At 36.6% G+C, this 11,234-nt stretch overlaps 2 protein-coding genes across 3 annotated transcripts; one reads left to right on the top strand and one right to left on the bottom strand.

Moving 5' to 3' along the window:
* The first annotated feature begins 3,070 nt into the window (after positions 1–3,070).
* On the top strand, positions 3,071–4,459 carry LOC102616666 (hypothetical protein). Its single transcript, XM_006494379.4, has 2 exons — positions 3,071–3,582; positions 3,727–4,459. Exons 1-2 carry the CDS (start codon positions 3,174–3,176, stop codon positions 4,224–4,226), a joined length of 909 nt encoding a protein of 302 aa, XP_006494442.1. The 5' UTR covers positions 3,071–3,173; the 3' UTR covers positions 4,227–4,459.
* Positions 4,460–5,305: 846 nt separating this feature from the next.
* On the bottom strand, positions 5,306–11,234 carry LOC102616963 (squamosa promoter-binding-like protein 14). Of its 2 annotated transcripts, none has more exons than XM_006494381.4 (11): positions 10,901–11,234; positions 9,926–10,591; positions 9,559–9,758; positions 8,641–9,479; positions 8,420–8,494; positions 8,213–8,320; positions 8,018–8,135; positions 7,707–7,842; positions 7,454–7,598; positions 6,733–7,335; positions 5,306–6,452 (listed from the first exon to the last, which is right to left on the bottom strand). In XM_006494381.4, the coding sequence occupies exons 2-11, from the start codon at positions 10,579–10,581 to the stop codon at positions 6,024–6,026; spliced, it is 3,309 nt and encodes a 1,102-aa protein (XP_006494444.2). In that variant the 5' UTR covers positions 10,582–10,591; positions 10,901–11,234; the 3' UTR covers positions 5,306–6,023. The 2 variants fall into 2 exon arrangements, with proteins under 2 accessions (XP_006494444.2, XP_006494445.2); XM_006494382.4 differs by having other exon boundaries at positions 9,926–10,519; positions 10,901–11,232.

The following is an 11,234-nucleotide window of genomic DNA, read 5'->3' as shown; positions in this document are numbered from 1 at the left end:
AACCTTCTAGATGCTGCAGCCAATAATTTTGACAAAGTCGAGATATCATATCATCATAATTTAAGGCTTAAGGGGCTCAAGGCATGATGTGTTGTACTATCTATAAATGAAAGAATTATTCTTGTCATATCTATATTGTATTATAAACTTGTTCATGTCATATCATACTAACTTATTTATGATTTATTTTTAAGAACAATATTGACGTATTTGTTATTCTTTTAAATTGACATTTAATTTTTTTAAATTAAATATGTTAAACGGGTCAACACAATTAACATGACTAATAAATGAGTCGTATCCTTATTTTGATATTTTGATACGATTAATAAATAGATTGTATCAGTATTTACTTAAATTTTACGTAGCACCCCTCTGCACTCGCTATTTTGTTAATTTGCTAATATAATGTGAACATGATTTTGATTCTTAAGCTATTTTAATTAATTTCCTTGTTTATTCATTTTTTTTTTTAATTTGGGGGGACAAATTTGGTATCTGTGGTGAGGACACAAACTAAGGCATCGTCACTCTACTATCCGAGTGTTGGACCACAAAGATCAGAGCTTTCTCCCGTGAGTCATGAGAAGCGTTTGTCATGCCTGCCTGCCTCTCATCATTAATCATACGTTCCTTCTTAATTGTCGTTAAATTCATCCATGATTTTGGCTTTATAAGTAAAGAATTTTCCAATGAAATTTGGCCCATGGCAGTAGAAACAAAAGATCAAAACAGATTCTTCAGTTTACTAACCTTTGATTCAAAAGGGGTGTTAAAAGCTCTTTGGGGTCACATTCCCAAAGAGCAACAGACACCAAAAAGCAGCCCTCTACAATAATTTGTTCTCTGGAGTCCCGGCCTAAAACTAAAAGTTTTTGGCTTATACGCAAAAGCAAGGCAGGGGCCATGGGAGTTGGAGTTGGACCTCTTATTAGGAACTCTTTCTGGGCAATTGGCAAGCAATTGATTTGACCTCTGAAGAAAATGTCGTTCGATTAATTGAGAGGCGAGACACCTATGTTTCAAAATAAACGAACTTGAGTGAGAAATAAAAATAACCCAAGTGGAGGTAATGGCGGCCAGATTCACTTAAGCCTGTTCGATGACAGGACAGCGCAGGACAGACACTCTGTTAACTCATCCAGGTTTGAAATTATTAATTCTCTTACTAGAACATACGGATGCAGCAAACAATTATTGGAAGTGGGAGGCCAGGCCCCAATTGGATTGTTTGTTACTTTAACTCTGTGATTTAATCTGCATAATTCATGATTGTCACGTACTGATCAAACTATAAACAGAAAGAGACACATGCAATCTAAAAATATTATTCGGGAAAGCTATCATATGGTTCAAAAGTCATAAAGATGCATTCCCGAATATTTCTCTCTTTCGCTCTCTCTTTCCCCTGTTATGGTTTCCTTTATGTTTTTGAGGTGACAATTATTAATTGTATGAATAAAGATGCGGTTAAAGAAAGAGCTATATAACATTTAGGAATCACTTGTGAAATATAAATTGATAACTAGGCATATATAGGTGACACTTAGTCAGGTGATTAAGAAAGGCATCCCAGCTATTAATTTATGTCTTTAATCAAATATGCTCTACAACTCACATCAAATGAAAAACCAGACTTGGGATTTGAAGAAATTTGAGTGCACATCACAATCCTTCATGAATCTTGGCAAATTCATGAGTTCAATTAATGCTTGAAAAATGAAGCAAAGTTTTCGCTTTAGTTAAAGTCGAATATGTACAACTCTTTCGTATGGGGACTTTCAGATTCGGGTGGTGGTGGTCATAGTAGTCTTCGTAAATGACATGTAATTGCCCCATGATCTAAAATGAAAACACCTTGACTTTGATGCCAATGGTATCAATTATTTTTCTCATAGTGTGAGGAATCAACACTGTTTATGGGGCCTGCCTCCTAGTATAATATTCTCTTGCTAGCTAAACAAGGAACATAACCCCATTTAATAGCTAGCCTCATTTTTCATCCAACAATGAACTATTTTTTTTTTTCCTTTCTTTTATTTATATTCCCCATTTTGTTGCATAAAAGATAAGTTAAGATATGGTACTAGTCAAGAAGATGGTAATGACTGCTATGATCACCACCTCTAAATTTGGTGGAAAGTTTGATCATAATTAACCAATTAAGGGCCAATTTGAAAATGTTGTACTTTTTAAAATAATTGTTGTTAGTTGTACTGTAAAAATAATCAGCTGTGAAAAGAATCAGTTAAGTGTTTGGTAACTTTTGTTTTCAGAAGTACTATGAGTTTTGAAAGCAATTATAGACGTTTGGTAAATTTTATTATTAAACTACTGCGAGAAAATAAATGACTAAAATATACATAATATAAGATAAAATTTACTTATACATATAAAATATATATATATAATATTTTTAATTGTGTATTATAATAATTTTTACTAAAAATAAAATTTATAATATACAGATTTTACTTTTTTATTTTTTTATCTTAAAACAATTGATAATTAAATTAATAATATAGTGAAACAAATTTAATAATAATTCGACCAGCAATTTGATGTTAATAAATTGATATTGATGAATTATAATAAAAATTTATTAAAATATTATTGTGTTTCTAATTTGAATGAGGATAATTTTAGGTTTAGCTAATAATTTTAAAGATATTTATGGAATTGTATTAAAAGATAAAATTGATTATTAAAATCATAATCTAAAAGTTACTTCTTCCTTTCTTTTCAAAATTAGCTGTAGAAGGAACTGATTTTGACAAAAGTGATTTTGATTTTTTTTACCAAACACTAAAATTAACTTTTAAATTTTTAAAATCACTTTTAGACCTCTTAAAAACAATCCCAAACCGGGCCTAAGAGTACTCATTGTGCACGCCTAAAATGTATATATATATAATCTTGATATATATAAGTAACAGTAGTCTGATATATTAATTTAATCTAGATATATAGAAGTAACAGTAGTGTGATCGGCACATGCAAAAATCAATTATACAAGTTGTCTGTCTATTCTCTATAGACTATAGCATCCCCTCTTTAACCTTTATTTGCATGGGCAGCCTATAGTGTCGACTTTTTTCAGCATAAATATTCTCCATTTCTTTCAGAAATCGCATCACTGAGTTATTGGCAAGTTGCAAAGCTTAGCCAGGAACATGATGATGAGCAACAACAAGCCTCTTAAGAAATCAGGAACATTTCAGTTTCAAAGATCTCAGTCAATGGAACTCCAAAACCTTCCTCCTCCCCAATTATTAGCACCAAAACCACAAAGATCAGCAACGTTTGGGCCAAGGAAATCTCCTCGTAGAGAATTTCCAACTTCTCCTCGACTCATTTTGGGAGAAGAAATAACTCATTTTGGTCACCCTCAACACCCTCTAGCTGAAATTGACTTGCCTGATCTCTTTACATGTGCAGGCTGCAAAGAGTACGGCGCAGGCAAGAGATTCACTTGTCAGCAATGTGATTTTCAGTTGCATGAGTTTTGTGCTTTTGCTCCTCAAACTCTTAAGAACCATCCCTTACACTGCCAGCACCAGCTCGTTTTCTTTTCCAAACCAGGTGATGCTTAAGAGTTGATTATTGATTTATTTATTCTTATTCACTTCATTTGACCATTAGATTGTGTGTGATTCTTAATTCTGTATATAGAGATATAAGTGCAGCTGACCTTATTATCTGTATTTTCTGTTTTTGATTAATTAGTCAAAGGAGGAATAATGAAATCAAGGTGTGATGTGTGTGGCAAGCCCACAAAAGGGTACACATTTAGATGCAGTGCATGTAGCTTTCAGATGCATCCTTGTTGTGCAAAGCTCTCGACTGAAATCAACTATCCTGTCCATGCACATACCTTAAAGCTCCTAGCCGTGACTCCGCTAACAAATGGTGATCCTGGTTTTGTTTGTGGTGAGTGCAAGAGGAAGAGATCAGGCAGAGTGTATCGATGCACGATTTGTAATTATCATCTTCATGCAGTCTGTGCAAAGGGTATGGTGAATGGGTTGCAAGCTAATGACATCAAGGGCCCAGATAAGCCAAGCATGCTTGGGACTGCCGCACGGCTTGCTTCTCAGGTTGTCATTGACTTCATCGGGGGCTTGATTGAGGGACTTGGAGAAGGTGTTGGAGAAGCTGTTGCTTCAAATGTCACTAGAGGAAGGAGCACTACCAGTAGTACTGCTGGCAAGAGGGTATATAACTAAGCAAGGTTGAAGCTGATATTTTATTTTATCACGATATTAATTTATGATCACTGAGCTTGGATCCTCATTATTTATTTTTATTATGGCATATGGGCTGTTTTATATCTGCTATGTTGAAGCTGGGAAAGTGGTTAATGTGAAATTGTATATGTTATGTATCCAAGTTGTTTCATTACGTATTGTGTGATTCCTTATTGTGTATCAGAATATATATATATATTTTTCTCTGAATAGATGAATTTTTATGTGTAATGTTTAACAATATGCATATTGATTAGCTTCTTTTGTTGTTACATGTAAATAACATTCCAAATTCTAGCTTGTAGGTAAACATCGTTTCATTGAAAGTTCTCCTGAGTGCAGTTTTTTTTTTTTTTCTCTTTTTTTCCCCTGTTAATAACGTTCAAGATTATCTTATATCTCATGATCCTAAAAGAAGCATGGTTAGGGTTAATAAAAAACGCAATTTAAACACAAAAAAAGACATTTCTGAATCAATTTTGAGTTAATAATTTTTTATTTGACACGCAGCAGCTCACTGTTATGCTGTTGTGATTTGACATTTTTGACGCATAGCATAGCAAGTCCAGGACTAGAGTGTTATGCCCTTTTGCACTGATACGCTAATGATGGCATTAAAAAAAATAATTAAATTTTTTTTTAAAAAAAATATGAGCAGATGACTTAACTAAACTGAGAGTGAAAAATAAAATTAAAATCCAAAAGGTGAGAGCTTCAATCAGATTTGCGAGTTAAAAGATATTGAAACAACATGCAATGCAAGCGTGACGGTTCCACTCTTTTCAGTCGTTCTTTGATAAATGGCCGGTGAAATGTCCATTTTCGGAAGCCATGCCTGAAAGCGGGAGGCAGGAGAGAAGGATCGATAGGAAAGCACGCCTTCAACTGGATCCTAACATTAACAGATGAGTTCACTGATAAATATATCATGTCAAAATGCAATTAACTACCTCCCAATTCTCAATCTCAAGATTAAGTGGGGGACTGGGGAGTATTACTTGATGTCTCTCAACAAAGATAGATAGAAACATGATATGACCGGGCGATCACAACTGATGAACTAAAGATAAATTTGACAGAGAAAGGGATCCCGCCTCTTTTTTTTTTTTTTTTTTTCATTTTAAGATATATGCCAACAAATATTCCACTATGTAATCAATCATACAGTATCCAAGTTCTCTGATTGATCCTACCAATCAACTTTACAATGACAAAAATCAATACATAAGTCAGTTTTACTTCCAATTTGGTTGCTTCCATGAATTCAAAAGAAATCGGAAAGAAAAACACAGCCACATAAAATTAACCGAACTAAATCTCTCAAGACCAATGAAAATGGCTACAAGTTTTTGCCTCCTTTAACCTTGGTTTTTGATTGCTCCCTTTCGTTGCAATCACCCACTTTTAGTAGTAGTATCTTCAATTGTCTGCCCCATCATCTGACCTTTCACCTTATCGTTTTATGAGTAGCAGCCTTCCACAATCTGAGAAAACTTTCTTCCATAGTAAAACACAAACGAGCCAGCAAAAACAACGGCATAAAATCTAACTTGTACAAATCTCAAGTTTGTTAAAGTAATATCTAGCTTCTGAGACCGACAGTCAGCCAACTGAAGTCCTGTGCAACGTCAACATTCCTCTTTATGACGGTACATCTTTCCTTGCCTAACTGCAGCATGAGCACAAAGTAATATCATGACCATGTCATGCTGCCTTGCCTGCGCCTAATTACTTTCTTTCCTTAGATTTTTCTCCAATAGTTCTGTCCCTTTATGACTACTTTGGACCAAAATCCAAGTTCTCCCACTTGAATGGAGCAACCAGACCAATGTCTGGAGAGCCTCGCAAGAATAAGCAGACACACACGCAGACAGCAGCAATGGCAAGCATTGAATGAATGTAAGGGCGGTTAAGTAAGCCCTGTGAACCTCGAACCCTTTTGTTCAACTTTGCTGCAGCAACTGCACACTTAGTGCAAGATTTACCCCTTTGTTTGAATTGGGAACTTAACCCATGTACCTGCTCCTTTGCCAAGCCAGATTGCTCTATCTCTACTCCAACTGGTATTGTAACTTGACCATTTCTTCTGTCAGCAAGTTTACGAGCCACCAGCTTGTTATAAGCGTGATTATTCTTCATTAAGGCATAAGAATATGGAGAGTGCCCACTAGCATCAAGAATGGAATTCCAGGAGGACGGCCCAATCTGAGGGAAAAAAAGGGCAAAATGGCATAATGAAAGTTACCCATGTAAACAAGATATGAATTAAAAAAATTATAAAAAAAGAAAAAGAGGTCAAAAGACAGGCAGCCAACCAAGAATAGTGACCCACCCACCACCACCCAAAAGAAGATGAAAACAACTCTATACGGTTGAAAAGGGTAATTATATAGAAGATAGATTTCAGTTTCAGAAGCTATTATTTAAACTATCCAATTAGACTCAAATGAGCAGACAGCTGAAGTAAGAATATAGAATAAGATACCTCCTGTGGATCATTTGTCAAAGCATCTATTATATCATCTGAATCCGACGTACATGCAGCCAAATGTAGTGGCGTAATACCACCAGGTCCCGCAAGATTTGGTGGGAAAATATATTTCTGGGGGGTGTCATTACTGCTAGTTAAAGAATAATGGATCAGCAAGTCGACCATCCTCCTGCACTTCATTTTCACAGCCCGATTCAACAGCTGAATTTCCCACAGCATCTCAAGTGATTCCCTAGATAGACCATCCATACTCAAATTTCCTTCCACCAGAATGTCTAGGATTGCTTTCACTAAAGCACAGCAACCTCGATCTACTGAAAATACGAGCAAAAACTTGAAGCGGCTCAAGGAATAATCAGAACCCTTAACGATGGAAGAAGCTCTCTTTCTTTGGAACAGCCATCCCAGTTCATTCAAGAAGTGCAGAACTTCTTCCCTTGATCTGGGCCTGCCATATTCATGAGCTTGATGTTCTGAAATGACATCACATACTTTAGCCTCAGCACCAAATTCAGACTCGAGCAGACTCAATTCTTTACAAATTGTAGCATCCGCTATAATAACAGGAAAACTATTGCCCTTGAAACCATTTTCCACCTATTCATCAAATTATGAAATGTCAAATAAAACAGATTTTCTGAAGGATTCTACTCAAGAATTTCTAGATATTCATTAAAAAAAAGGCAAAAAGACCAAGTCTGTCCACAAGTTGCACCTCAATAAAAAATCGACCCAGAACACTTGGAGATGTGTCCTGAATTTTTAAACCAGCCAAGATTATCTCATCATAAATGGAGCCCTGACATGTAGAACTCGTTACTTCCTGTGATGCATATCCACCCATGAATGTGCAATGGATCCTATCACAGATATACAAAACAGTTATCAGAACAGAGATCAAAGTTAGGCCAAGCAACAAGGAGTTTCTAAAAAGATGCTCAAAAAAGAAGGGAGAGCATTTAGCTTACTTGGTGCCAAGATTAGTAAGATTTCTACCCCTCAATTTGAAAGAGAGTTCTTGTCCACCAACAACTGCTAAAGGAGACACTGAGATCAACTCCGGGGAGCTCCATGTTCTCCAAGATTTGCAGACACGAATATTCCCTGCAGATTGATTTCACAAAAAAAAAAGAAGACAAGCTGTTACAATCACAATGCAGTTATCCAAATTTTCAATTCATACTGAAACGTGGAGTAATGAACATCTTCCTTTGGCTGCCGTATAGAGGACAACAAAATGCTCAAAGTTCAAAACCAAACTATTTTCAGTAGTACACACCATCTTTATGTGATGCTAACTGCTTCCCCGTATGGACCAAAAACCTCGCGTTTCTCCAAAAATCTGAATCTGAATCTTGAACCAAAGAATTGATTCGCTGAAGGAGGTTTCCTTCCAGCTGTAGAGAAGACCCTACAACTTGTCAGCACAATGTCACATTGAAATAGAAAAAGTGCAAAAAAGCACTTCACTTACTTGTTCCCAAGTAGCATATGGCATTGACACATAAAGTGATAAAATCACACAACCAGGCCTGATGTAGCTTTCCATTTCTGATGGACTGTTAGAAAGCCAATTGTAGATCTGAGACGAGTAAAATAAGCATTATTTGCTTTGGCCCGAGAAACAAACACCAGGGCTCCATGCCAATCAGAAATAACATGTAATCAATAAACTCCGTACCTCTTTCCGCAATGTCCCAGGAAATTGACTGGGATCCTTGTCAAATAACTTAAAAATTATTCTGCCGGTGCAATCCTGCATAGAAGAAGTAGAATTATTATAATCCTACAAAAAAATAGTTTTAAAGATGGTTAACACACACACACACACACACACACACAAAGAAAAAAGAAAAAAATGACAATCTTAAATCTCAAATGAGCTGGCGGACCATACGCTACCTGCGCATCAGAGTTCAAGCTAGAAGGTGAATGATCAGACCCAGAAGACGAAGTGTACCCAGCTTGATACGGAAAACTTTGAAATGAACAATTGTCAGCTGCTTTATTTGAGCCTCTAAAGAGCTCAAGTGGCATAATAGAACCGCGACTCCGGTTACCTTCAACATTAGCATTAACCTCTCTTCCAATAGACAATTTTTCAGATTTTACGGTCTCAGATGTGCTCTGCATTGGGAAGAATGTTTGGACAACAGGAGATGAAGATGGAGATCTCTCTTCAATGGGGTTACTACTGTCAGAAGAGAAATACTTCCTAGAAGACGACAGCTTTGGTGGGCTGTCATCCTCAGGTGAAGAGCTAAATAGCTGTAAGGGCAAATTGACCCGAGTTTCTTGATTTTGACCATCCGAATCTTCAACAGGGGACTGATAACTGGTACTACTTCTCTCACCTCCAACAGATGGAAAATCCATGGTGGTTCTCTTAAGGAAATTGGGAGTTGCTTGTTCAGGGCAGGTTGACTTGGTTTTCTCACTATCGCTGCTATGGCTACTTCTTTGAGAGTGAGCAGCAAGAGTGTCTGGAGAAGGTGCAGTTAGAGTGGATGAAAGAACGGCAAGCAAGTCCATGGTTGATGGAGACGATGTATTTTCATTCAATCTGTTTTGGACATCAGTAGAAGTGTGTACTGGAGTTTTCCTATTTAGACTTCCAAAATTGTGCAACTTTGCAGCAAGGTCCGCTGGCAAAGGCAGAGAATTGATCTTGCTAAGAATCATGAGGAGTTGCTCTCTATCTGGTACCGATGAACAACTGATACTTCTATCTTCAGTTTTCCCTACAAATTTTAATTTGCAAAATTTCAGCTAAAAACTAGGGATGACTAAACATTAATTACTTAAGGCAAAATTTCTCACCTTGTGCACGAGCTAAGGCAGTCAGCAAGTTGACAATATCTACATTTGCAGTGGGGTTGTTACTCTGGTTTCCATGGCCATGGATTAACATCCGTGAGGTAATATCCTCTGGCTGGGTTTTCCTTCTTCGTCGGTTGTGCCCAGCAAGCCGACGCCTACAGCTTCGTTTTCCCTCATCAAACTCTGAAAGAGGATGAAACCTGCATGGAAAAAAAAATGCAGAGTAAAATTGTAGTGGATTCGAACCACAGATAAAGAAGGCATGGGAAAACTCTCGTTATGCCTGAGGAAGAACACTAACCATCGCCTACCAGTTCCATGTATGTGTATGTATATTATATAAATTTGAAAAAAAATAAATAAATACCTGCTACACTGCTGGCAGAACCTCTGCATCTGCTTCCCAACAAGAGCTTTAGTAGATTTACTATGCAGCTCGCAAACTTTATGTCGGCGGTGATAATCCTTGGCATTAGAGAGATCTTCCTTACAATTATCAACCTGACACATGGGATAAGGAGCAGTTCCGGGAGATCCAGACCTAACCCTTTTGTTGGGTTTGGAGGTAACCACGGGAGGCTCAGGCTGCTCAACATCAACGGCAGTCAAACCCCCACCAAGATTCAAATCAAGCCTTCCATCATCTTCAACATTTCCAACGGTAACAGCACTGGTAGTGGTAGTATTCCCCTTCTTCTGATTGTTATAATTATAATTATAATTAATATTATCAGTCGTCTTGTTGGGCGATTCAGATGCAGTAGCGCCCCCCAATCTAAGAACCTCTGGGTCCGAGTCCACAACCGGTTTCCCAACAAATCCAACACTATCCCAATCCCATAGCTTAGGGTTCCAGTTCTGCTGCTCACCACCGTAGTGGTTTTGGCTTTGAGCCTGATAAGAAAGATGCCGCTTTTTCGCCATCGTCATCGTCATCGTCATCGTCGGCGCTTCACATAATCTGCTTGAAAGTCTTTGATGCATTAATATTGAAGGAGCCACTTGTGCACCTACTTCTTCCATCTCAAACCTCCTTAATTCACAACTCTCTAATTAAATATGCACCATACACATACATACATACATACATACATACATACACCCAATTCAATTCATAAAATTAAGCCCCAATATAAAAGCTGCAACTTTTCATTCTCCCAAATAAATACTAATGCTTTTCAAAAAAAAAAAAAATACTGATAGGTAAGAAATCACACCGAGACGGTTTAGTATAATTTTTTTAAATAAATAAATAAATTTTTTTTAAAAAAAAAAAAACAGACACACACATACGCACAAAGTAGCGGAAGAATTTATCAGCAGAAATTGAATAACCACTGACCTTCACAAAAATGAAGACTCTGGCCGCATCTCGGAAGAAAACAAATTATAAATCAAAAGAAAAAAAATTAAACCTTATTGCAATAATAAACTGAGCTCAGATCTAACTAATAATAAGCAATATCTGAGACTTCGATGAGAGGTTTTGTATGAAAAAGAAAATTATTATTGAAATCTGAGACCATTAAAATTAAGTCAACTGATACGGAACATGAAACTGAGATAAGAGAAGATGAGAAGTGTTACCGCAACTTCAGTTTTACTTTTTTTAATTTTAATTTAAATTTTTTTTTCAATCTTTGCGTTCTAACGAACTTTTCTTTTCGGTGATTGGC

The sequence above is a fragment of the Citrus sinensis genome, chromosome 5 (genome assembly GCF_022201045.2).
Source record: "Citrus sinensis cultivar Valencia sweet orange chromosome 5, DVS_A1.0, whole genome shotgun sequence".
Taxonomy (NCBI): Eukaryota; Viridiplantae; Streptophyta; class Magnoliopsida; order Sapindales; family Rutaceae; genus Citrus; species Citrus sinensis.
The sequence above is the reverse complement of the archived record's forward strand: the minus strand, read 5'-3'. Positions and strand labels throughout refer to the sequence as shown.

Bases quoted from the DNA above. Each gene is read 5' to 3' on its own strand.
- LOC102616666 (XM_006494379.4), top strand. From the start codon at position 3,174: ATGATGATGAGCAACAACAAGCCTCTTAAGAAATCAGGAACATTTCAG. The intron at 3,583-3,726 runs GTGATGCTTAAG...TTGATTAATTAG, and splicing joins CGTTTTCTTTTCCAAACCAG to TCAAAGGAGGAATAATGAAA.
- LOC102616963 (XM_006494381.4), bottom strand. From the start codon at position 10,581: ATGGAAGAAGTAGGTGCACAAGTGGCTCCTTCAATATTAATGCATCAA. The intron at 8,321-8,419 runs GTACGGAGTTTA...TACTCGTCTCAG, and splicing joins CTGGGACATTGCGGAAAGAG to ATCTACAATTGGCTTTCTAA. The intron at 7,336-7,453 runs GTGCAACTTGTG...TTTGATGAATAG, and splicing joins TGGGTCGATTTTTTATTGAG to GTGGAAAATGGTTTCAAGGG.